The sequence below is a fragment of the Balaenoptera borealis genome (genome assembly GCF_965194805.1).
Source record: "Balaenoptera borealis genome assembly, chromosome: 13".
Lineage (NCBI taxonomy): Eukaryota > Metazoa > Chordata > Mammalia > Artiodactyla > Balaenopteridae > Balaenoptera > Balaenoptera borealis.
In genome coordinates, this window is record NC_138870.1 from 80907367 (window position 1) to 80935275 (window position 27909).

At 39.2% G+C, this 27909-nt stretch overlaps 1 protein-coding gene across 7 annotated transcripts in view; it reads right to left on the minus strand.

Annotated features, from left to right (window-relative positions):
• Nucleotides 1-27909, minus strand: part of FGD6 (FYVE, RhoGEF and PH domain containing 6) — a 109667-nt gene that overhangs the window by 54239 nt on the left and 27519 nt on the right. For 4 of the 7 annotated variants that reach the window (XR_014233319.1, XR_014233320.1, XM_082350416.1 and 1 more), the window contains 3 exons: nt 16730-16883; nt 2106-2173; nt 1992-2022 (listed from right to left, as the gene is read on the minus strand). Coding sequence is in view for 5 of the 7 variants with exons in the window: in XM_082350416.1 (XP_082206542.1) it covers nt 1992-2022; nt 2106-2173; nt 16730-16883 (253 nt within the window). In the remaining 2 variants the exon portion in view is untranslated. The remainder of the gene's footprint in view (nt 1-1991; nt 2023-2105; nt 2174-16729; nt 16884-27909) is intronic. The other 3 variants (XM_082350417.1, XM_082350414.1, XM_082350415.1) reach the window with 2 other exon arrangements.

Consider the following 27909-nt stretch of genomic DNA (forward strand, 5'->3'; position numbering starts at 1 on the left):
TCCTTCATTAAAATGAAATTTTAATACGGGGAGAAAAGGGCATTTGAAAGGGACAGAATCGTGAAAAGTCTACTGCCTGGTAATATTAAAATGAATACTTCCCATTCATTGATGCTCTACAAGGGAAGAAGAAGAAGAAAATGTAACAGCAATTTGAGACCCTACCGTATATTGTACAATACTAGGTTCTTTCACATACTTTATTCCACTGATTCCTCACAACCTGAGAAATGGGTATTTTTATCCCCATTTTACAAATGAGGAAAGCTAGACCTAACAGGTCAAACAACTTTTTTTTTTTTTTTTTTTTTTTTTGCCCATGCCACGCAGCTTGTGGGATCTTAGTTTCCCAACCAGGGATCGAACCTGGGCCCTCAGAAGTGAAAGTGCAGAGTCCTAACCAGTGGACCGCCGGGAAATTCCCCAAACTTCACATACTTGGTAAGAAATACAATCTACTAAGCCAATGCTCCTCCAAGTATGGTCTACAAATTGTTATTGGTATGCAAGGTTTGATCAAATTGAACAGTGAAGTTAAACATAGCAATTTTTGCCTCTGTAAGTTTACTCATTCACTTGCAGATGCCTAAAATTTCCTTGGAGTGGTACTATTTGTATTTAAACATGTCTATCAGAAAATATGTCCAATAGATACAATTTGCTCATCCTAGAGATATGTTCTAAGTTTTCCAGAAAAACAGCAGTTTAGCATTTTCTTCTCCCCCTGCAATTGCTTGTACAATGGAGAAGGCTGGGGCACAGCAGCAAATGTATATGGAGTTTATTTTGCTAAGTCATTTATATTTATCAAGCTTATCATTAATTTTTGAATTGACAATATGCTTGTCAATAACTCTGGGTGACCAAATATTGCCATATATATATATATGAATTTTAAAAGGGAACTTTCCAATATAGTCAAGAGTTATATGAGGAGCTATTCATGGGAAAATAACTTCTCAAAACAAATTAGCAATGTTAAGAAATTTTTAAGAAAAAATTTCCAAAGCTAGAGATTTTTCACACAGGAATTAGGCCTCCATGTGTCTATTGGACCAAGTACAGAGCACAAGGGGATCATTTGGTGAATGATCCCGCCTTTAAGTATAACCCACTTTTCATGTTTATATATCTATTAAAAAAAAAACACTGAAAATCATAGTCTTTGCAGAGACATAAATGGGTGTATATTTTGTAAACCTACTGTTTTTCAGCAATTCAGTTTAATATGATGTTAATAATTACCATCTAAGTAAACTTCTTGGATGGTAATTCAATTCATTTCCATTTCTTCTTTTATTGTTTCCTCTACTTCAACCTTTTCATTTGTTAAGTCTTAATATCTTGCCCAAATATAATTAAAATAAAGTAACACTAAAAGCATTTTAACTGCCAATGAGTAACGAAACTTGTGAAAACTTGCAGGTACAAAGGAGTGCATGAGAAAAATGAATATGCAGTCAGACACATAATTGTTTCCCAACAGGCTTGTTCAAGTTCACAATTACAAAAACTGAAAATAGACCTTTAAAAAGTTAGTTGTAAAAATGTCTATTTTAAGTGTCTTTCTAGGAGTTTGTTCAGTTAGAACAGTTTTAAACACTGATCATGACATTCTTTACCCATTGCTGTGCAAAATTCTACTGTAGCAGACATCTTCTGCAAATGCCCAAGAAGAAATATTATCCTTTCAATAACTCTTTATTATGAAGATAGAAAGTTTAAAGACTTTGGAAATACAGATATAAAGGCTCTATGTTTCAAAAATCATCTGGGTATACTACACATACATGAGATTAATACATTTTAGAAAATTTCTCTCTTCACATATGTGTGAATTTAAAAATATAATCATGTATTAGAAAGCACATACATGTATATACATGTTAATTTAAATATATTTAAGTTAATTATGCTGAACATATTGAGGGACAGGGAAAGATGTAAAAGTGGATAGTCTCAAACTTCAAGAAATATTAGCAGATACTTACAATATGCAAAAGTTTTAACACGTCCACAAACCTGTAAAAAACAGCAATGAGACATGTTTTAAATGAGTCAATGGGGAAACAAATAGTCTTCTGAATTGGAAACTGGATACCTACACTTTCTCTGAGCTCATGATCTCCTTGGCAATATGATGGACTTTACTTTTCATTCCAGTATCTTCACCCTGTGATAAGAGTGCATTAAGAAAACATGAACTCATAGAAGGATAATGAAGATCAGCTTGGAGCTAGTCAGACGTACATTCAAGCTCTGATACTTATAGGTTTCAATTAGAACACATTTCATACTATATAATGTCTCAGATGGCAAATGTGGAGGTTTAGATGTGGTTATTAAACCATGATACAGGATTTGCTGAGAGCAATCGGTAATCCTCACCATTATCAACAGTGGACTGATAGACTGCCCCAGGAGCCCCAGAGCCCTGGTGGGGCATACTGTCAATGGTTCAAAACTGAAGCCACATTCTGCAGCCACTGAAGCCTACAGATATCACATGATGTGAGTTCTTGGGGTGCACACAAATAATTTAAGATTAGGAAAGATTCAATAGGCATGTATATGAGCACTTCACCCTTAGTAAAGCCACTCTTAAGTCAGGCAACTTAAGTGCCATCTGAAAAGTGCTCTTCACAGTCTATACCACACACATGCCAACATTATAGCCACAGGCACTCTCAACTTACTTAAAATCCCTTTTAGAAATATGCTCTTACAGTCAAGGCAGTTTTATTCTAAAGAGCTGAAAAGAATTTCTTTTAGTATGTATTGTATGGTGTGAAAATTAAAAGCTCTAGCAGGGACAAAAAATGTACACTTTTGAAAAAAAGAGAGGTGATTATGAATGAGGTCTCAATAGTTATGCGAGATTATTGTTGTAGTTGTTTTCATTTAAATACTGATAGAGCTGGCTTTGACTCCAGGGCAGTAGAGGAAAGGAGAGGAGTTTCTCTCCGTTTCTATTCTGGTGAAAGATCTGAACACTACATTTCCAGAGTGAAGGGCAAGAGAGTAAACAAGGAACAAGCAGTCATAAAATTTCAGGTATTACATGTAAGGTGAAAATTATGACTGCTGCCATTAGAAGGAAAGCGCACTGATGTTTCTGTTGAAGAAATGTCAGATCTGGTTTTAGAAAGAGGCCTCTACATTCATGCTGGCATTGGCAATACCAGGACCCAGTTATCTTGTGCTGCACAGAGTGCAGTTGGACAAGGCAATGTCAAAATAAGGGTAAAAAGTGACCATGACAGTCCAGTAGTCAGTCACTAATAAAATGACAGGAAAAAAATAATGGTAGTGACTAATTCTTATTTATTTATTTAGGAAGTGAACTCTCAGATTATCTCAAAGTTTTACCCAATGTTTAAGTCTCTAAAAATAATAATAGTAACAGTGTGAAATAATAGTCTTCTTTTCTAAACTGAAATCATGGCTAGGATGCTAGCACATCTGCTTACCTGAGCACCGAGGAAAGGACTATCTTATTTCTTTTTTTTTTTTTTTTCTTTTTTTTGTATCCATTTGCTTCCTCACACTGTCAGTCTTTCCCCATCCCCAGCAGGATAGAACAGTGCTGCGTGTGGTGGCCACGGGGGTGCCCCGCTCAGACAGCCCGTCAAGGGAACCTGCTGCAGGGAGCCCGGCTGACCGAGAGCCTCTAGCTGCTGCACATTCAGGGTCACCACAGCAAGAACATCAGGCCACGAGTCCCGCAGGCTGCCCCCAGCAAGGATGACCAGGAAAGGGTACTAGAGCCAGGGCCCCCTGCCTGATGCAGACCCCTTAGCAGCCTGATCAAGACTTTCTCAGAACTGCCTTGGCCTGAGGCTGCTCTCCCCCCAGTCCCTCCTCCCCTCTCTCCTAGCACAGGCCACACCTGCAGGGAAGTCAAAGGCTTTTCCTACCACTCCTGCTTCCTCCCTCCCTCCCTCTTTCCCCTCACAGGCAATTGCCCCAGTTAAGTCTCCTGCAAGTCCTGCTGCTGGTCTAACCTTCTTGGCATCTATGCCTAGGACACTGTAGGCAGTCAACAAGTACTGTGTGAACGCACAAACCTCTAGAAGGAGTGAGGCTGTGGAAAGTACATGAACTTTAAGTTGCAAGGATAGAAGTTTGGGTTCCTGCTCTGCCATACGTTATCTGTAACCTTAGGAAAGTTTCTGAGACCTGAGCCACAGCTTCATCATCTGTAAAATGAAGATAATACCACCTCTGGCAAGGGTTGTCAGGAGGATTAAACGAAATAGTTTACCTAAATTCCCTAACAAAAGGTCTCATTAACAACTGTGAGCTCATTCTGCTCCTACCATTTAATGTAGCTACTTCTAAGAATCCTTTACCTTTCCCCTTCACCAAACTAAATACAGCCCCAAATAATCCTATACTCCCACTAGTGAATCCCTTGTTCAATTGAGCCTAACTGATGAATAAACTTTATTTTCATTCTTGACTTGCCTATGAGAGGCTTAGTGTTTATTTTACTAGATTTTAGAAAGTGAAATCTCATTAGGGATAGGTATCTTAATACTCTGAAACTTAAGCTATTTCCCTAAAGCTTTAAGTAAAACATGCTTTAAAACAAACACACCAATATAAAATCTGAAACTGCAGTTCAGTACCAACTTCTTATGCCTGAGATTTTTAGAGTCCCTTTAAAAAATTTTTTAGGGGGACTTCCCTGGTGGTCCAGTGGTTAAGAATCCACCTTTCAATGCAGGGGACATGGGTTCGATCCCTGGTGGGAACTAAGATCCCACATGGCGCAGGGCAACTAAGCCCCAGCACCGCAACTACAGAGCCCATATGCTCTGGAGCTTGCACACGACAACTAGAGAGGAGCCCATGCACCGCAAGGAAAGATCCCATGTGCCGCAGCTAAGACCTGACACAGCCAAAAATAAATAAATAAATAAAATTTTTTAGGACTTCCCTGGCAGTCCAGCGGTTAAGACTCTGCGCTTCCATTGCAGGGGACACAGGACCCATCCCTGGTCGGGAGCTAAGATCCCACATGCTGTGTGGCCTGGCTCAGCCAAAAAAAAAAAAATTATTTTTTTAAGTTTGTAGCCTTCTGGATTATGGGGTTTTCCAAGAAGATACAGTACACAGTGACTTTGTGTAGATTTCAGTTTAGCAGTTTTTAGAAAAAGACTTAAGCATGATAATGTATGCACTTGAATATGCATCCTATTTTAAAAAGCCTCCAGGCGGATAAACTAAATTATTAGTGGTAGTCACTAACAGTGGGGCAGGATTAGGAGGTGTGAGGATGAGGGAATCTTTTGTATGCTTCAGTTTTTACAGGACTGGCTACGTAAGTTGCAGGTCTGATGCAAAGTGAAATGTAGGCATCTTGTTCAAAATTATTAAGAATATCAAGATTGTGACAGTAGAGCATTAAATGAAGTGAGGGCCCTGTGTGGCTGTACAGGTTGCTGGCTCATGACGCCTCCCCCAAGCCTTTATAATTTTTATTAACCTTATTTTTTATTGAGGTATAGTTGATTTACAATATTATATTAGCTTCAGGTGTATAACATAGTGATTCAAAATTTTTATAGATTATACTCAAATTTAAAGGAATTATAAAATATTGACTATATCCCCTGTGCTGTGCAATATATCCCTGTAGCTTATTTATTTTGTACATAGTAGTTTGTGCCTCTTAATCCCCTACCCCTATCTTGCCTTACTTCATTATTTGGAAAAAAAATTGTTTTTACCTGCTTCCAGAATTTCAGTGTCAGAACCAATGTATAAAAATAGATGCAGTTTAATGAAAGGATGCTCAACATCACTAATCATTAGAGAAATGCAAATCAAAACTAAAATGAGGTATCACCTCACACCAGTCAGAATGGCCATCATCAAAAAATCTACAAACAATAAATGCTGGAGAGGGTGTGGAGAAAAGGGAACCCTCTTGCACTGTTGGTAGGAATGTAAATTGATACAGCCACTATGGAGAACAGTATGGAGGTTCCTTAAAAAACTAAAAATAGAACTTCCATATGACCCAGCAATCCCAATACCCTGAGAAAACCATAATTCAAAAAGAGTCATATACCACAATGTTCACTGCAGCACTATTTACAATAGCCAGCACACGGAAGCAACCTAAGTGTCCATCAACAGATGAATGGATAAAGAAGATGTGGCACATATATACAATGGAATATTACTCAGCCATAAAAAGAAATGAAATTGAGTTTTTTGTAGTGAGGTGGATGGACCTAGAGTCTGTCATACAGAGTGAAGTAACTCAGAAAGAGAAAAACAAATACCGTATGCTAACACATATATATGGAATCTAAAAAAAAAAAAAAAAAAAAAAAAAAGGTTCTGAAGAACCTAGGGGCAGGACAGGAATAAAGATGCAGATGTAAAGAATGGACTTGAGGACACGGGGAAGGGGAAGGGTAAACTGGGACGAAGTGAGAGAGTGGCATTGACATATATACACTACCAAACATGAAATAGATAGCTAGTGGGAAGCAGCCACACAGCACAGGGAGATCAGCACGGTGTTCTGTGTCCACCTAGAGGGGTGGGATAGGGAGGGTGGGAGGGAGATGCAAGAGGGAGGAGAAATAGGGATATATGCATATGTATAAGCTGATTCACTTTGTTATACAGCAAAAACTAATACATTGTAAAGCAATTATACTCCAATAAAGGTGTTAAGAAAAAGTTATTATTAAAAAGAAATAGATGCAGTTTAACAATGAATGAAGCTCTTCTGAAAATTACAGTTTAATGATTTTTTAAAAGTATGTCTGTTTATGTTCTGTATACATTAAAACACTTTTATTAACTTAAAGCATTGGTGACATTTAAATGAGTAAATAGGAAGAGGATTCCTCAAGGTTTTACACCATGTTAAAATTTAGGTTTTTTTAATTATAATCATTTCTATTCTCATAAGAAGTCACACAGATATAGATATAAGAAATATAAGAACTTTATTTTTAGATTCTTTTTTTTAGTGTATCGAAAACCACTGAATCGAACATGGTAGTAGAAGTCCTGGAAGTGAAGGAGATGAAACACAAGGAATATATAAAGTCAGAATTGGACCAAGAGCAGAATCCCAAAGAACACCCATTTAAAACAGGGATTTGCCAAGCTTCAAAGTTGATTATTAGCAGAGTTGGGACGAGAACACAGATTTCCCAATATCTAACCCAGAAATTCTATTACACACTGAATCTCTCTTCATTATCTGCTGCTAATCATGGCATGTCCTTACAAACATTCACTGCTAAACATATACCCACGTATATCTCCTCTCCTCTCCCCTCAAGATTTTACAAATCCAAACATTCTGCAATATTTGGTTTAAATCTTTTTATGAAACAAATTATTATATATAACATTTAAGTTCCCCTCCTTCTCCAGGAGTAAACACTAACCTCACAGTGTGCATTTGTCGCTTCCATGTTTTCATATTTTACTACAGAAGAATTTACATACAATATCAAGAAATCCTAACCCTCCATCAGAATATAGGTATTGTCATCCAAAAAATATTCAAAGTAAGCTATGAAATCAACTACTTACAAAAATAATCTTATTTTTTTTTGGCCGTGCCGCACGTCATGCGGGATCTTAGTTTCTTGACCAGGGGTTGAACCCGTGCCCCTGCATTGGAAGCACGCAGTCTTAACAACTAGACTGCCAGGGATGTCCCCAAAAATAATCTTTAAAGAACAATCAGTTATTAATTCAGAGTGAGTAACAGTCTGGTCTAATTAGCCTTGCTACTTGACTTTAGCTCTATTTTTTAAAGGGACAATTAGATAGATGAATTTTACCCCTATCCCCCATTCATTCCTCTTTTCTAAGACAGGTTGTTGAATGATTGCTACTAAAACGTTGGATAAGTTCTGCTCAGCTGAACAACTCCATTCACTTACCTTTTAAATGACATGTAGATAACATTCCTCAGGAAGCAGTCCTAAGCACAGCCTGATCTTAAAGGCCATGTATCAGTCATGCACTAATAACCATGACTATGTATGCCATACACGTATACACACACAGATAACTGTTATTTTGAAAAATATTTTAGCAAATCAATGCTTTCTAACTATTATAATGATTTCTCTATGTCGTCTGTAGCTAGGAAGGAAGTTTAAGATTTGTAAAATACAGTATGTCTTTTAAAAATTAGAAAGCCAGAAGAACTGCATTAAAAATTAAAAACAGAAACCTAAACCACCGAAAGAACTGAAGCCTTGGTACTGCACGCTCCATTTTCAAATGATGTGAGGTTCCTTAAAGGTCAAGAGGAGGTTTTATTACTAGCTCTAAATAAATCTAGGCACACTACAGGTGCTGAAACATTTAATAAGTAGAACCACTTAAAATGTGTATCAGCTCTATCCAAAATTTTCAAGTAGATGTACCTTATTTTTGGCATCTACCTTTTATTTCCTTTCGTCTTTTTATCACTCTCCCCTTGTTAAGACTCTACTCTGAACCTTTTTTTTCCCCCCTCTTCAGGACCTTGCTCTGCCGGGGCCTGGGTTAAAGAGAATTGTGCAGAGTGACTCCATAATAATGTTATCCCTAGGCAGATATTATAGCAGGGGACAACAATACTTTAACTTAGGAGAACAACTATGGTGGGCCTGACATTCCTCCTTTGTAAAATTAGAGTGTTGAACTTTCAACCTTAAAATTCTGATATTTAAACATTAAATATCTCAGATCTCAGGTGTTGCATGGCAAGTCAGTGAGACAAAGGGTGACAGTGATTCAGAGGCAGCACTGGGAATGGTGACTATAAAGTATGTGTTTCTTTTCTAGAAGCTGAGATTATAAATTTTGGGGAAAAAATGGTAGGTACTGGCATAAAGACAGATGTGTAGATCAATAGGAAAAAAATTGAGAGAAGTAAACCCTTAAATTTATGGTCAATGGATTTTTTTTAACTTCTTTTTTTAATGTATTTATTTATTTATTTGGTTGCCCCGGGTCTTAGTTGTGGCTTGCAGGCTCCTTAGTTGTGGCATGTGAACTCTTAGTTGTGGCATGCATGTGGGATCTAGTTCCCCAACCAGGGATCGAACTTGGGCTCCCTGCATTGGAAGCACGGAGTCTTAACCACTGCGCCACCAGGGAAGTCCCTGGTCAATGGATTTTTGACAAAGTTGTCAAGGCAATTCAATGGAAAGATAGTTGGGGTTTTTTTCTTTATTTTCAACAAATGGTTGAAAATTGCTGGAACAACTGGATATCCACAAGCAAAAAGATGAATTTATACTCTACCTGACACCATATACAAAAATTAACTGAAAATTTATCATAGAGTTAAATGTAAGAGCTAAAGTTATAAAGCTTCTAGAAGAAAATCTTGGGCTTCCCTGGTGGTGCAATAGTTGAGAATCCGCCTGTCAATGTAGGGGACACGGGTTCGAGCCCTGGTCTGGGAAGATCCCACATGCCGCGTAGCAACTGGGCCCGTGAGCCACAACTACTGAGCCTGCGCGTCTGGAGCCTGTGCTCTGCAACAAGAGAGGCCGCGATAGTGAGAGGCCCGCGCACCGCAATGAAGAGTGGCCCCCGCTCGCAGCAACTAGAGGAAGCCCACGCACAGAGGCGAAGACCCAACACAGCCATAAATAAATAAATAAATAAATAAATTTATTAAAAAAAAAAAAAAGAAAGAAAATCTTTGTGACTTTGGTTTAGGCTAACAGTTTTTAGATATAACACCAAAAGCATGATCCATAAAAAAAAATATATTGATAGACTGAACGTCATACGTTAAAATTTTTTATGCTTCAAAAGACACCATAAAGAAAATAAAAAGAGGACTTCCCTGGTGGTGCAGTGGTTAACGAATCCGCCTGCCAATGCAGGGGACACGGATTCGAGCCCTGGTCCAGGAAGATCCCACATGCTGCAGAGCAACTAAGCCTGTGCGCCACAACTACTGAGCCCACGCGCCACAACTACTAAAGCCTGTGCACCTAGACCCCGAGCTCTGCAACAAGAGAAGCCACCGCAGTGAGAAGCCCGCACACTGCAATGAAGAGTAGCCCCCACTCGCCGCAACTAGAGAAAGCCCACGCAGCAACAAAGACCTGACACAGCCAAAAATAAAATAAATAAAATAAATTTAAAAAAAAAAGAAAAGAAAAAGATAAGCCATAGGTGAGAAAAAATACTTGCAAATCATGAATTTTGTATCCAGAATACATAAAAAATTCTTATAATTCAATAAAACTCTGTTAAAAATGGGTAAAAGAGGTGAATAGACATTTCACTAAAGAAGATTTAAGAAGAGCCAATAACAATATGAAAGATGTTTAACATAATTAGTCATCAGGGAAATGCATTAAAACCACAATGAGATATCACTTCATACCCACAGAATGGTATAATCAGAATTCAGAAAATAACGAGTATTGGTGAGTATATGGAGAAACTGGAACTTCATGGTAGCCCTTACTCACATATTGTGATTTAGGGTTTTAGCTGTCTCCTAATATCACTGAAGGCAGAGTTTATATTTCTTATCCTCCTTGTTATTCTGAGATCATTCCCAAAAGGAAGAATGTACCATTTTTACTCCATCATTTAAAAATCTGACATTAGTAATTCAATATCCATAATTTGATAGCAAGGTTAGTAGTAGAAAACAGCTCCACCGTCAGCTAATTCATTGCTCTACAGCTGTCTGAAAACATTACTGATCACTAGAACCACCAGGCAGCTCTTAAATTTCAGATTCCTAGGTAACTGTCTTGGAAATTCTGATTTCATAGTTCTGAAACGGGGCATGAAAGTAGATGTTAGAAGAGGAGATTAAAGATAAATAAGAAATAGCTCCAGCCTTCAAGAAGTGAACAAGGGATCAAACCATATATACAAATAACTATGCATAAGGAAAACTATGAAATGTGCTGATATCTTGAAGGAGGGAAGGATCATAATCAGGGAGTGGTGTAATCATAATCAGGAAAAGATTCATAAAGAATAAAGCATTTTAGGGGCAGGACAGGAAAAAAGACACAGATGTAGAGAATGGACTTGAGGACACGGGGAGGGGGAAGGGTATGCTGGGACTAAGTGAGAGACTGGCATGGACTTATATACACTACCAAATGTAAAACAGATAGCTAGTGGGAAGCAGCCACATAGCACAGGGAGATCAGTTCGGTGCTTTGTGTCCACCTAGAGGGGTGGGATAGGGAGAGTGGGAGGGAGAAGCAAGAGGCAGGAGATATGGGGATATATGTATATGTATAGCTGATTCCCTTTGTTATAAAGCAGAAACTAACACACCATTGTAAAGCAATTATACTCCAATAAAGATGTTAAAAAAAAAAAAAAAGAATAAAGCATTTGATGGCCTTCAGTCACTCGTTGCTAGGTACTGTATATACCTACTGACCAAAGCCAGAAACCTGGACTCTACTTTCTTCTCCACACTCTATGATCACAATTAAGTTATCAAGCCCTGTTGATTTGTGCTTCTGAATATTTTATTAATCCTTTCCTCTCCTTCCATATTGCCTCCTTATTTCTTGCCTACATTACTGCAGTAACCTAAGTGGCTTCCTTGCTCTAGATTTACCCCACTGTAACCCATTCTCTCCACGGCCACCAGAGTACTAGTTTCTAAAATGCAAATATAATCACATTAGTTCTCAGGTTGAGCTACATTAGCAACTCCCTATCACCTATGGGCAACAAAGACTGAACTTTCTTTGCTATGTTTAGAAGACACTCCACAATGTGTCTAGTTATCTCCACTAGTTTCATTCCTACTCCTCCACACTGTGTATCCAGCCAAATTGCAACCACCACATTGCAACTCCAAGTGTGCTCTGCCTTTACATGTCTGTCCTTCTGCTTCAACATCCCTCCTCACCACCTCCCCCTCTCCCAAAGATTTCTGCTTGTCATATTTCAACTCATCCTTTAAGGTGACAGGCACTCAAAGGATTCCTCCTTTATGAAGCCTGCCTTGATATTCTCTCCCTACCATCCCCAAATGACAATATTATTCTCTTTGTTTTTTAAATTTTTTTGGCCGCACCGCTCAGCATGCGGGATCTTAGTTCCCCAACCAGGGATTAAACCCACGCCCCTTGCAGTGGAACTGCAGAGTCTTTAACTGCTGGACTGCCAGGGAAGTCCCAAGATTATTCTCTTATTAGTGGAGAATTTTTAGGGCTTAACCCAGTGGATTGTGTTTATTTGCTGACACGTCTGAATTCTCTCTAGTCTGTAATCTTATTCACCCTTGCCCCCTTCTGTGCAGACTGCAGAGCCTGGTTCACTATGCACTTAAGATGCCTGAATAAGCAAGTGTACAAGGGTGGCTGCCACCTTCTCAGAATCTAAGACCAGAGCACATTGCTTTTGAATATGTGTTGAGTAACATGAATATGTAAACTGAAACAAACAAAAAGCTCATTATAGCTATTTCATCATGTAAAAGAGTAGGGTGTTGGACTAGACGATTAAGGCCTTTTGCAATTCTAAAATTCTAGGAGTCTGTGTATTCTATTGTCTACTTTACCTTTTAAAGTAGGAAGACTACAGAGCTAGAGAGGGACAGTCACTATCAGAAAATGATTCAGTGGATTACAACCATTTTCAAAATAGACAGAAAGTCAAAGATAACCAAAAACCAAAACAAAATAAAAAGCTCTATATTAACTTCAACTTGTAAGAACAACGATTCCGACCCAAGTCAAACAATGATGTAAAACTGCGAGAGAGAGGCCTTATTTGGTATCTTAACTTCTCAGTTAATGAAAGTCCTCACTTAAATTACAACGCATTTCAAAGGAGACTGCCTGTTAAATAAATGCATCTACCCAAAGTATACAGTCATGGAAGTTGAAACATGGGCCACAAATGAAATTACTTTGTCAAGGCCATAAAATAATTCAAACAAATTCCAAAACAGAACCTTTGATCTGAAATCCAGTTTTATGTTCCGATCTCCTGATAACAGCCCAGACCCAGCTTTGTAAATTCTTAACTCTGTTCTCTTCTTTTCATATTTGTTCACTACAAGTAAAATTCAGTGAAATTTATCCATTAGTTTTAAACAGAATTCATAAAAGGCCTCTGCTATATTACTCAAGAATTCTACTAAAAAGCAAAAAACTGAACAACCATATCTGCCTGAGAAACATCTCCTTATCATCAAATTATCCCCAAAATGAGGTGACACATGATTAACTTTTAAAAAACAATATTCTCTTAGGTTTTCGCCTCTCTTCGTGAGGGTATATATCAAATGAGCTATTTTACAAAGAAAATTTGGGGGTAAAAAAGGCAGGGAAGTCAATATTTAGGAGGGGTGAACAGTGGTGAATATTCTAACCACAATGAAGCAGAATGAATAGATCTCATTTTTAAACAATCATTTATTAAGCACTGAAAGTAAAGATCAAAAAATATAAAATTAAAAACTTGGAGGAAAAAAAAAAAATTAGCATGGCTATTCACCCCCACCCCAAATATGTTCCATGAACATCAGTCAGATTCTGGGGACTTCCCTGGTGGTCCAGTGGCTAAGACTCCATGCTCCCAATGCAGGGGGCCCGGGTTCGATTCCTGGTCAGGGAACTAGATCCTGCATGCCACAACTAAAGATCCCTCAGGCTGCAACTAAAGATCCCGCAGGGTGCAACTAAAAGATCCCACGTGCCACAACTAAAGTTCCCGCATGCCTCAACTAAAGATCCTGCATGCTGCAACTAAGACCCAGCGCAGCCAAATAAATAAATAAATATTTAAAAACAAACAAAAAAAATCATTCAGATTCTGGGGCTTATACCAAGTTATTAGCAGAGACAGATTTTGGTTAAAAACCTCAGTTCAGGAGGTTCCAAGGCAAGTTACTTAACCTGTTTTTAAAACTCCTTTTCTTCATGTGAAAAGGAGAAAAACAGTACATATGTTAGATCTATATCCTAGGATGATTTTGAAGATTAAATGTAATAACCTGCACATAGATAAGCACAGGCACACAGGTGTGGTGCAGCGGTAATTTTCTTCCTTTAATGGTGGTACTTTTATCTTTCCAGGAATAACTTTTTGAACATTAGCTTGCTTTTCCTTCACAAAGTTAAGACAAGGGCACAGCGGCACATGTTCTTTCTTTTCTCCTCCTACTAAGACTAAGTCTGGCACTTTCATGAGGGAATGTTACTGGCATCTAGACACGTATCAGTGATATGCCCATTATATGTCCATGGAATATGGTACCTGTTATGGTTTGAACTATGTCCCTCCAAAATAAATGTTCAAGTCCTAACCCCCAGGACCTCAGAATGTGACCTTATTTGGAAACAGGGTTGTTTCAGATGTAATCAGTAAGTTAAAATGAGGTCATATTGGATTATGGTGGGTACCTAATCTAATCTGATTGTTGTCCTTATAAGAAGAGGAGACAGAGCCACACACACATGAAGGGAGCACACCATATGACGATGGAGGCAGAGTTTGAAGTGCTGTAGCTATAAGCCAAGGACCTCCAAGGATTGCCGGCAAACCACAAGGAAGAAGAAAGAAAAGATTCTCCCTTACAGGTTTCAGAGAGAGCATGGCCTTGCCAACATGTTGATTTTGGAATTCTGACCTCCAGAACAATAAACAAACAATAAATTTCTGTTTTCAAGCCACTCGGTTTGTGGTACTTTGTGATGACTTCCCTAGGAAACTAATACAACCTACCACAAACATAATTATAGAAGTATATTATACATTTTTTAAAAAAATTTATTTATTTTATTTATTTATTTTTGCCTGCATTGGGCCTTCGTTGCTGTGCAAGGGCTTTCTCTAGTTGCGGCGAGCGGGGGCTACTCTTGGTTGTGGTGTGCAGGCTTCTCATTGCGGTGGCTTCTCTTGTTGCGGAGCACGGGCTCTAGGGTGCACAGGCTTCAGTAGTTGTGGCACGCAGGCTCAGTAGTTGTGGCTTGTGGGCTCTAGAGCACACGGGCTTAGTTGCTCTGTGGCATGTGGGATCTTCCCGGACCAGGGCTCGAACCCGTGCCCCCTGCATTGGCAGGCAGATTCTTAACCACTGCACCACCAGGGAAGCCCTATACATGTTTAATGTGCATAAACTTTCTTGACTTACGAAGTGTTTTGGCAACTATTATCCTGTTTGAGCCTCAGAACGACATTATTGTCCCATTGTATAAATTGAGAAATTGAAAATCAAAGAAGTTATAAAAGAAGGTCTTTTCCTATGCTTCTACACCAAAGACTTCTTCTTTTAGAAACTGCTATCACCTTCTTTCCTTGAGTTATTAGTTGGCTAAAGCCACATTTGTGGCCCATCCTGGGCTGATGTACATAGGACTACATGATATGCATGACTCTGTACTAATCTTCCACTTAGCACTATCATTTCCCCTTTATCAGGATTTTTAATTTTCTTTAACAACTTTATTGAGATATAATTTGCATTCCATACAATATATTTTTGCACTTTTAAAGTGTATAATTCAATGGTTTTTAATATATTCAGGGTTGTGCAACCATCACCGCAATCTAACTTTAGAACATTTTCATCAACCCCCATAAGAAACTAGTGGTTACTCCCAACTCCACGATCCAATACTTTACAGCATAGAGATGAAGTCTTGCAAGTAATAAATAACAAAAAGTCATTGAGTTCTTACCATGTGCTAGACAGTATTCCAAGACTGTACACACATCAACTAATTTAGTTGTCACAATTCTATGAGATAAGTACTATGTTTTTCCCCCTTTCCCAAAGTAAGTACTATCTTTTTCTTCATAACATGGGGCTCTTTAGCCTAAAGAGGTTAAATAATTTGCCCAAGGTTACTCAGACCATAGGTGGTGGCACTAGAGTTTAAAACTAGACAATTACACAACATGTGCCCTTCATTTAAGGCTGAAAATGAGTTTAAACAAAGCAAAAATATATTAAGCAGGAAGCATAATGGTTTGATAATTATGACATAGGAGTTAAGTGACATGGATTTTCTCTATGGCTTGATATGCTTGCTATATGAATCCTTTCAAATTCCATCCTCCTGTAACATTTTTAACACATTCTGGGGATATTGCTGATATACTAATTTTTTCCATTGTAATTATTTATTTATTCAAAGAATTATAATTTAAAATGAAATAGATACTCATATCAAACTAGAGAAACAATATAATGAACCCCCATGTATCTGTGACACATCTTAAATAATTACCAGTACATGGACAATCCTGCTTCATGTATACAGAAAACACACACATACTGGATTATTTCAAAGCAAATCCTGATGTACTGCTGACAGCAATCTTTATTCTATCCCTAAAAAGATTTGAATGAGTCTGAAATGCATCTAATGCCTTTCTTTCCAGTAGAATCACCGGCAGTTCAAGGAGCAATCCTAAAAGGGGTTTTTGTTTTCAAAAGAAAACCAATGGACATTACCAAAAATAATTTCTCAAAAATTACTAAATAATCTCGAAGCGATACATTCTTGGAAATATGAAAACATCTCAGGCACCACATTATAGAAGGAATTAAATTTGAACTAGAAAGAGGTTTTATAAGTTTAAAAAAACTAAAACTAAACTAAAAACTAAACTAAACTAAAAAACTAAGCAGGGATTTTATGCCTATCATGTTAATAAATATTACTTCTGAGTGTCCTGAGAGGCCAATAAACACAAAAGTAGAAATATTTAAATACCAACAACATACTTGTTTATCTTCCAGCAGGTCAGGCTCCCCTTTACTAGAAGCAGAGCTGACATTGTCTTCATCAGAACTGTTGATGACTTCCTCTTCATCTGAAGGAAGGTCACTAAGAGGAAGGTCCAAATCATTGTGTCCCTCCTGGGATGCTCCAGAACTGCTGCAATAGAAAGCATCTCATTAGTCACCTTTGAGAACAAGGAATGCTACCAAAAACAAATTGTGTGATGTAAGCAAGGCACACCTAAGGGATTTGGAGGGATGAAAAGAGTCAGATCAACAAAACTCTCCCTTCCCTTTCCCTATCTCAGTTGTCAAAAACCCAAATTACTTTTGGGTTTAAAATGGATCATCTTGAAAAACATGTATTTTTACAAAAAACTAGTGAATGTAACATAAAAGAAGCAGACTCACAGATACAGAGAACAAACTAGTGGTTACTAGTGGCAGGGGGCAGGTACAATATATTGGGTGTAAGATAGACTCAAACGTATTATACAACATGGGGAATATAGCCAAATGTTTTGTAGTAACTGTAGATGGAAAGTGACCTTTAAAAATTATATAATTTTTTAAAAATTATTTATTTATTTATTTATTTTTGGCTGTGTTGGGTCTTCGTTTCTGTGCGAGGGCTTTCTCTAGTTGCGGCAAGCGGGGGCCACTCTTCATCGCGGTGCGTGGGCCTCTATCGTGGCCTCTCCTGTTGCGGAGCACAGGCTCCAGACGCGCAGGCTCAGTAGTTGTGGCTCATGGGCCTAGTTGCTCTGCGGCATATGGGATCTTCCCAGACCAGGGCTCGAACCCGTGTCCCCTGCATTAGCAGGCAGATTCTCAACCACTGTGCCACCAGGGAAGCCAAAAATTATATAAATTTTAAAAATTAAAAAAAACCAACATGTATTTCTGTGATAGGAAGGTGGGTAAGGAGCAAGTTTCCCAGCTGCCCCCATCCTATCCCTTAACTCTAGACAATCAGGTCTCTACTAGCACAAACCAAAAAGCCTCACAGGAGGTGAGCTGGGTTACCAACCATGTTCACGTTCCAACATTAGAAGAGGTGCTGTTTCTTTGGGCCTCAATGGTTTGCTTTTGTTTTTTTTTAAAAAGCAAGTAACAAATCTACAAGGACTGGAAGGTAATGATGATGATCACAATGTACTATTGTGGACATGTGCCCACCTCTCTGGTTATCGCCAATTGCTTTTCATGTAACCACATCACAAGACATGGGAAGGAATGAGGATGGGCACAAATTCTCCAGCTTACTCCAGACTGGCTAAATCAGAAACCCTAGAGGTGCGGGACCCCTAAGGGATACAGGCTAAAGTTTGAAAACCCCTGTACCAGGCCATTTACCAACTGCTTCTCGCCAGCCTGTCATCAACAACATTTCTCAGATCTAACATTTTTTAGATCTCTTGAATCTAAAAGCCACTGTTGCAGTCCAATCTGTGGGGGGAAATTCCATAGGAAAGTTCCCAAGAAAGGCAACAGAAATAATTCTTTCTAGATTTAGTTGTAAAGAGTCAGGAACAAATTGCCTGTAGCAACTGCTTTCCTGTCTGCAGTCAACAAGAATACCTGCAGAGGACTTCCCTGGTGGCGCTGTGGTTAATAATCCGCCTGCCAATGCAGGGGACACAGGTTTGAGCCCTGGGCCGGGAAGATCCCACATGCTGCGGAGCAATGAAGCCCATGTGCCACAACTACTGAGCCTGCACTCTAGAGCCCGTGAGCCACAACTACTGAGCCCACGTGCCACAACTGCTGAAGCCCACGCACCTAGAGCCTGTGCTCCACAACAAGAGAAGCCACCGCAATGAGAAGCCCGTGCACCGCAACGAAGAGTAGCCCCTGCTCGCCGCAACTAGAGAAAGCCTGTTCGCAGCAACAAAGACCCAATGCAGCCAAAAATAAAGAAAGAAAGAATACCTGCAGAATAGAAGAGTCAGGAAAAGATCCATAGAAAATCGTCAGGGGAAATACTCAGGCAGAATAAAGAGACAGTTGCATTTCACTCTGGCAGGTTCCTTTCCCAGGTCATGGGCAGGTCACTCAACTGCCAAGCTTCCTACAAGTTATGAGAATTTCTACTGGGAGTCTTAAAAGCTGAAGATAAATTTTCTTCCAGTTCCTGATTACACATTGTAGGATACAGACTTGCCTCAGAAGTCATTCCTGGAGCCCGACAGTTACACAAACCAGTTGGATGGAGGCAGAATGCCAAAAGGAACACTTCCTTCTGCTAAAGTTGGGGTTTCCTATTACTCAGTGGCTGGGGAACTCAGGGAATCATATCACAGCTTCAATTAGGTGGGTGCATATCTTATCATAGCTCCCCATGACATGGAGAAGACTCACCCCTGGGGTGGGGTGGGGGGTGGAGAACAGAAGATTTCTAGTCAAATCACTGGCAAGATTCACTTGTCTCTGGGTGCAGGGATAGGAGCCCAACCCAGCTGGGAAATTAGTTGATTTAGATGACTGACAGTAAATGAGAGTTAGGATGTACAGACTGCAGGATCCATCCATATAAATAGAAGAAAATATACCTTCAACCTGTTTTTATCTTAATTCTTTATCTCTTCAACTCTAAAGAGATACTCTGAAACTCTGCTACTCAAAACATATTCAATCTATTAGCAGCTTCAGCCTTACCAGGAAGCTTTTTAGAAAAATAAAACCTCAGTCCCTGCCCCACCCCACTGAATCAGAATCTGGTTGCAACAAAACCCCAGTAATTTGATTTTTTGGATCAGCCCATCTGTGAGCTCTTTTGGACTCAACAGTGTAAAAATTTCAAATAATCAGTAATAGGGCTGTGGCACCTGTGAGGAAATGTAGGTTTATTTTGTCTAAAGAGCACTCAGAGGTGTTTCCTAGATCAACATTCAGAGAGCTATGATTAAGAAGATAGTAACCAGTTAGTTGCCACATCCATTTAGGGATATAAATGTTTACAAAAGTTAACAGTTAAGAACAAGGGGACAAATAAATAAATAAATAAATAAGCTTTAAATATTAAAAACATGGATCAAAACATACCGCCATAAAACTTTGGGAGATTTTAGTTCTGAAAATTGCTTACCTACAGAAAACCTTCCCTGACCGCCCCCTCCCTATCACAAATTAGTTTACCTGGCTTTTCTCAATCCTACGTGATCTTACTCGGTAGTATATTTGTTTCTCTCATGAAAATGTGAACTCCCAAGGACAAGGAAATTCTCTTTTTCAGTTGAATCCCCAGCATACTACTTGATATGTAATAGGCACTCAACAAATTTTTACTGAATGAACAAAATGATATTAGAAACCAAGGTGTATTAAATTTCAGAACTTCCAATAGCATATATGGTAGCGGTGATCACAAAGAAAGGTTTGGGGGGAATACTGGAAAAACTGTATGGTTTAAAGGAGAAGGGACATCTGGACATCATAATCAATGGTGTAGAAGTGGGAATGTTGGTATTCACAAAACAAACAAAAAAAACATTTTGGCTACAAGTGGAATCTCCTGTAAGTAATTAACGGAAAACAAGCTTGGAGAAGACAACAGGTGACAGGCTGTCAAAGAGCATGAACAATAGCTAAGAAGTTTATACTCATTTTGTAGGCCTTCAACGAGGAGACTCAAATCTTCCAGTAGACCTCAAAGATTTCCTTACTATACCTCCAAGCTTGTCACTACCATACTTCTTTCTTGTTAGTGCCAACAGAGAAGAGAAGGGCACCTCTTCGGTCAGTCAAGCTTTGTAAGCACAGCACCTTCCCCCCCACCCCCACCAACCAGAGGAAAGGATATCCTTGTTAATAGCATCAGTGAGATCACCTTGATGATCTCACAGCTTAAGTCGAAGCTAAAGGAGGTCCCCCCATACCTGAATGGTAAACAGTAGAAACCAATTATGATTTCTGAAGCTTAGGAGGGAGGAAAGTGAGTACAGCAAAATGGGGTCTTAGGAGTATTATTCTTGTAACCCAAAACCAATGAACTAAGGGTGAAATGGAGGTAGGCACAGTGACAGAAGTGGAGGAAGATCTAGGAGTTAATTTCAATAGTGCAGGCAGCCTGAGCCAGGGTGGCTACATCAGGAATTGAGAGGAAGGGCTGTATGTAAGAAGAAGAAAAATCACCAGAGCTAGGGTAAAGAGGAGGGGGAGAAACTCGAGTCTTCCTTCGAGGTTTCGTGAACAGTCACCAGCAAAATGAGGGTGACATCAATCGAAACAGAAATGTCAACAAAGGATCTGATTTTAAAGGAAAGATAATGGGATCAGCAGCAAAATCAGGAAAGACGGTACCTAGTATCCACATACATGTTCACCTCTGAATGATTAAACAGAAAAAACCTGTTGATTAATCTATTTTCCCATATAACTGTGAACCGCTTTCAAAGCCATCTAATAATTTTAGATTCCTGATAATGAAACATGGATTCCTTACCTATGCCGCTCCTCCATTCCTTACACTTCCTTCCCACTGTCAGAAGATAAATCCTAATACAGTCTACTTTTAGGGTTAAAGGAACAGGACATAGTGTTTCCTCCTCACTTTCCTGCCTAGTTGTTACATAATTTGATAACTGAAGTAGAGGACAGTAAGCTGCAACAACAACCAGAAAGAGTCAAAACCAGGCTCTCCCTCCCAGCCCATCCTTTCCAAGTCAGATTTGCTTCTAACAGGGAAGAAGCCTGGTTTCTAGAAAATAATTTTTTTTTTCCAAGTACACGGGGATAAAAACAGAGACAAGTAAAGCCAGAAGTAAATTTCTACTCATTAGGCAACTGTTCCTTCAATTCCACATGCCAAGGACCCTTGCATTTGGAGTGATGATTATTTACTGCCATCACTTTATAAAAAAATTACTTATGTTATTTTCTTTTTAAAAAGATTTAATTTTATTTATTTTTGGCTGCATTGGGTCTTCCCTGCTGCACGCGGGCTTTCTCTAGTTACAGTGAGGGGGGCTACTCTTCGTTGCGGTGCACGGGCCTCTCATTGCAGTGGCTTCTCTTGTTGCAGAGCGCGGGTTCTAGGTGCGCGGGCTTTAGTAGTTGCGGCACGTGGGCTCAGTAGTTGTGGCATGCAGGCTTAGCTGCTCTGTGGCAATGTGGGATCTTCCCAGACCAGGGATCGAACCAATGTCCCCCGCGCTGCCAGGCGGATTCCCAACCACTGCGCCACCAGGGAAGTCCCAAAAATTACTTATGTTATTTTCTATATATAAACAGCACATCTTATACTGGAAGTACATCAAATTTCTCTTTCAGGTAAGATGTCACATCAAGGATGATCTCATTTTCAAAAGAAATTGTCTTTTAAAAAATACTTAATCCATTTCCTCGAAGAGTTTTTAGGAACATAAAACCTGCACAGTGACAAGCCAGGCATAAAAGCTGCCAGGGTTCACCACCGAAACATCCTTGTGAAACTCTATTAAAGAGTCCAGCAAGGGGAGGAAAAAGGCCAAGGATGGCACAGAAAGGAAAAGGGGAGCAAAGTTAACTGAAGAATGCATTCAAAGCACTGAAGCCTGTTCTCAGTTGTTGACAAATCCAGTTATCTTTTTCCTCTCTTGCCTGTGATTTTATTCTGAGCCCCGTAAACAAAGAATACTGCATGTAATTCCTCCCAAATGTGAAGAAAGAAGTTCATTCCAGTATTCTCACCTTCAAAGTTTCTTTCTCATTTCCAAGTCACAACATATAAATCTAAACTTCTGTCATCTCTCTCCACCTCTTCTTTCTACTCCTGGACCAAACTGAACAGAACCTGCTAGTCCTCAGGTTGTCAAAATTCTTTTGCAAATGCTGTCTCATTATGACTTGGTGATTACGTGTTTCCTTTGGCTGCTTTCATATTTTTTTTTTTAATAAATTTATTTATATTTATTTTTGGCTGCATTGGCTCTTCATTGCGGTGAGCAGGGGCTACACTTCGTTGTGGTGCACTGGCTTCTCATTGTGGTGGCTTCTCCTGTTGTGGAGCATAGGCTCTAGGTGCACGGGCTTCAGTAATTGTGGCACACAGGCTGAGTAGTTGTGGCTCGCGGGCTCTAGAGCGCAGGCTCAGTAGTTGTGGCGCACGGGCTTAGTTGCTCCGCGGCATGTGGGATCTTCCCGGACCAGGGCTCGAACCCGTGTCCCTTGCATTGGCAGGCAGATTCTTAACCACTGCGCCACCAGGGAAGTCCTGCTTTCATATTTATCACAGAATGAGTGGGAAAAACTACCAAGGAAAACTTGAAGGATGAACAACATTACATGGAAAAATTAGCAAAAAAATGTAAAAATAAGTTATGTATTACAATATGCCAAGTATATAAAATAGGTTTACAATTTTCACTGGAAAATTGTTTCTATTTAGTTTCCCCAGAAAACTTTTTACCCTTTTACTTCAATTCCCTTCAATTGCAGATTCCAGTGTCAGGTTGAAAACCATGCATCAAATCAACAATTTAAAAACCATTCCTCTTCTTATTTTCAGGTCATCTTCTCAATTATGCAGTACATGTGGAATTTTCTCTACCCCCTACTCACATGATTTTCCTCAGAACTACCCCTAAAATAAGCAAGTTTTCTCTCTACTTCTTTCAGGAAACATGGCACAACTTGGGAATCAGCCCTACACAGGCATTTTCATCCTCTAATAAAGCAAGACTCATATATTCATGTCATGTTTTTACGTTTTCCAAATGCAGGATCTTACATAATTATTATTATTAATTTTTAATTTATTTTTACTTTATTTTATTCTTGGCTGCGTTGGGTCTTCGTTGCTGCACACGGGCTTTCTCTAGTTGTGGCGAGTGGGGGCTACTCTTCGTTGTGGTGTGTGGGCTTCTCAATGCGGTGGCTTCTCTTGTTGTGGAGCACAGGCTCTAGGCACGCGGGCTTCAGTAGTTGTGGCACGTGGGCTCTAGAGCGCAGGCTCAGTTGTGGTGCACAGACTTAGTTGTTCCGCGGCATGTGGGATCTTCCCAGACCAGGGCTCGAACCCGTGTCCCCTGCATTGGCAGGGGGATTCTTAACCACTGCGCCACCAGGGAAGCCCGCATAATTATTTTAAGTCTGTGCAGAGCCAGGGTGACAGAACATAAAAGCCAAGAAATAACACAGAGTCTGAAACAAACTTATCTGACTTCAACAAAAATCAGGTTTATCAAGTGTGACCCTCTGTGCTGAGAGGTAAACCAAATCATCTGATAGGTCTTCTCCATTACTAACTGCTTTGACTAAAAATAAACACTGATGCTTCCATAATATGTAAGGCTATAGATGGCTGATGTTATGACAGCTTAAGAGCAGAAATCCCCACCCCCCTTCCCCTCCACCCCCTCACCCCAGTATCTGAGAGTGCCTAAAGTTTAGGGCAAACTTTAATTTAAAAAATTAATGATTTTATTATCTTGATTTCAGTAAAAAAATATATAACAACGTATATTAACTTTTTGGAATTAAACATTTTGATTAATAACCACAGAACAGGGACTTCCCTGGTTGTCCAGTGGTTAAGACTTTGCCTTCCAATGCAGGGTGTACAGGTGCGATCCCTGGTCGGAGAGCTAATATCCCACATGCCCCGCCGCCAAAAAACCAAAACATAAAACAGAAGCAATATTGTAACAAATTCAAAGACTTAAAAAAAAATGGTCCACACTGAAAAAAAAAAAAAAATCTAAAAAAAAAAATAACCACACAATACAAATAAATAAAATCACTAAAATAAGGGATAGCACAGCAGGAATTTGTTACCAAAAAGAAGTGTAAAAACAAAAACAAAAACTTGCAGTGTAAAATGTACACAATTAGTGTTTTTACTCATTGGTTCATTAATTTTAGAGGTGTTAACCACCAAGCCTTTAAAACTAGCAAGCTGCAGTTCTATGGCTTCAAAAAAAGAAAACACAGAAAAATATCCAGTATCCCCTGAAATACAGACTAGAGGATTATTTAAAAACTGGCTTTGGAAAAAAAACAACAACAAATAAAAACAGCAACAACAACAACAAAAAACCTGGCTTTGGGTGACTCTGTAGGAAGGAAAACCAGGCTTTAGTGATGAACTTTGAAAAACAGGCCTGCTTCATTTTACAGGGGCAACTTCTACCCTTATAAATACCATTACCATCCCCTTCCCCAGAAATGCATTTATTACTAGGATTCTTAAAATTGTACTCTACTGACAAAAACAAAATCAGATAAGTACCTGAAGCTGCTATTTAAAATACAGTCATCGAAGAACAACTCTGAAAACTGGTTAACAACCAAATGAAATTCAAAATTCCTTAAAGTAGAAGAGAACCTACCCAGATGTTCACACCCACTTTATGTAAGCGGATTTTAGAGTCAGTAAGGTTTAAGGACAAAGAAGCAGTTTTAAAAGGAGTTTCCATCAATGGCCATTAATAGGAGACTGGTTAAATAAATTGGGCACATCCATACAATGAACTACTAAACAGCTGTTTAAAAAATGAAATAGGTCTATGTACCATGATACAGGTTGCTCTCCAAGAATACTGCTAGATTAAAAAGAATTCAAGGCACACAGCAGTGTGTATCCATCTGTGTAAAAAGGAAAAACACACATATATATATGTGTGCATATGTGTATATACATATATATGCATGCATATAACATGTAGACACTCAGGCAGGCAAACACAAATATGCTGATAGATATCTCTAGAAAGAGTCAGAAGAAATTGATAACAATGGTTGCCTCTGAGACTATGGTCTGAGATAAGACAGAGACTTCATTATTTACCCTTTGGTGCTTTTACAATAAAAACATTTCTATTTACTTTTTCAAAGACAACACACACACACACATATCCCACAAACTCAGAAACTTTGAAAAGTTTTATAAAAGATGGTTCAGAGCACCAACTCTTTAGAGATAGCTTATTTCTTCACAGGGAGATGAGAATTATATTTAGAAAAAAAAAAAGAAAGAAAGAAAAGGAAGTAAGGAAGAAAAAGAGAAACTCCTGCTCCTTTCTCCCCACACCCCAGGTTTATATTTCTGCACTTTTTTTTTTTTTTTTTTTTTGGCAGTGCCACAGTGCTGTCAGGGTTGTAGGAGAATTCCTGGCCTGGATCTTAATTCCCCGACCAGGGATCGAACTCGTGTCCTCTGCAGTGGAAGCACAGAGTCTTAACCACTGGACCGCCAGGGAAGTCCCAGATGTCTGCACATTTTCAAGATTGTCTTTATTTTTTCCCTTTAACTACTTCTTATGTGGGAAAGTTACATAGACTATGCCTTCCCTTACAGCCTGCAGGGGCTTATTTAGGAAAGCCATTAGCATGAGTCTCTAGATAATAGGTAGGAGGACTGACCTTCTGGCTAGCCAGTTGATAGCTTTAAAAAGAGAAAAAGAGGTTGTAAAGGGATTGTTCAACAGTCTGTAGGGGCCACAGAGTAACCACACAACTGTTGAGGAGACCACAGTAAACAGCACCATACTATTAGGCATCTGCCACAGTGCTGTCTGGATTGTGGGAGAACTCCTGGCCTGTAAGGATCATGCCCTCCAGGGTTCCTGGTCCAATCTTAAGGACAAAGAAGGAGCCCAAGGCCAATCACAATCCAACAGACCCTCCTGCCCCTCAGGCTCAGCTGGGAGGTATCTGGTTAAAGCCTGAGCTGTTCCTAGCCACAGTGGAATAAATTGTTATAAACATGCCTACTGAAACAAGGACTAGCTAAAATAAGTACCAAACATTTAATTACCTGCAATTTTGCTTTCTTAGGGGTGTTGAGGAATGATTCTTTAAAATGCTCTTCAAGAAATATAGATAGAAATTTGTAATACAAATAGAAAAGCATTCTACTGAGCTAAGAATTGCCTCCAAGTAAAATGTATAGCAGGTTCCCAATCCAGTTTTCTCATTGTGGCAAAGATGGTATTTATATCATTGAAAAATTTTAAAAATGTTTAAATAAAGTTAGAGATATTGACCCAACATCATTTCTTCTCTTTACCTCCTCATTATGTAATGTGTAACTCATTAATACCAGACCAAATAAAGGCCACTAGAAATAATGAGGTTGGGATGAATACACGCAGGCACTTCATATTTAGACACACACACACACACACACACACATTTATTGTACCTATATACATATATAGGTACAATATATACATATATAGGTACAATATATACATATATTTTCACATATATATTTTATAATATTTAATATATATAAAACTACTATGCCATTTATTTCAATAAATATTTATTGTGGACTTATTATGCATCATTTTTTAGGGGTTGTATGAAGATAATCTAATAGAATTAGTCATAGATAATGTTCAAACTGTAAATGCTATTGGTTGCTTTTCTTTTCACCTGCTAATTGAAACTGTCTTAAACTGATAAAGGCAAAAGGAATCAGTATAACCACAGTAAGTAGGGTAAAGGCAGGGACCATTTTCTAAAAAGAGAACAACTAAAAGTAAGTGTATGCTAAATGCTAAAGGCAGTGCACAGGCACTAAGGGCTACAGAACCAGAGAAAGAAGTAGCGCATGCAGACTGCGGCAGTCAGAGAGATGGCAGGGTACAGGCACTTGGGAGAGAGGACTCCAGTGAATGAAAGGAGGAGCAAAGGCCTCCTAAGTGGAGAGGACTGGAGGGGAAATACTGCGAGCAAAGGCTTGGAGGTAGGAATGGAAGTGATGCGGAGGGTGATGAGGGGCGAGAGGTGAGTGCATTTCTGTGTGATGAGAAGTTGGAGATGCACTAGTTAGAAAGAGGTTCCTACTGCTAACATGGCTGGCAGGCAGGCAAGACAGAAGAGACATCACCCATCCATGAAGGGAGCTGGAGATCCAAACCCAACCCCTCCCCTTGGCTTTATCAAGTTCTAACACTAGAGCAGGGAACCTAGCGGGGTAGTCAGGCTAGGGGAGTGAGAGTGGGTGGCGAGGAGGAAGAGATGAACAGCTCACCCTCTGACTACCATCTCTAACAGGGTGGCCATGTGTTTCTGTGTCAATCATTGTGTCAATCATCACACACCACAGTGCTTCTGCTAATGTCTCTTCATCATAATCCTAAGTCACTGAAAAGGCGGTGAGACTTTTGGAAAATATGACCAGGCCCTCTGCCCATGCTCTTGATTGTGACTCAGTATGAAACCACTATGGTGTTCTGCCTTGACATCTGGGGAAA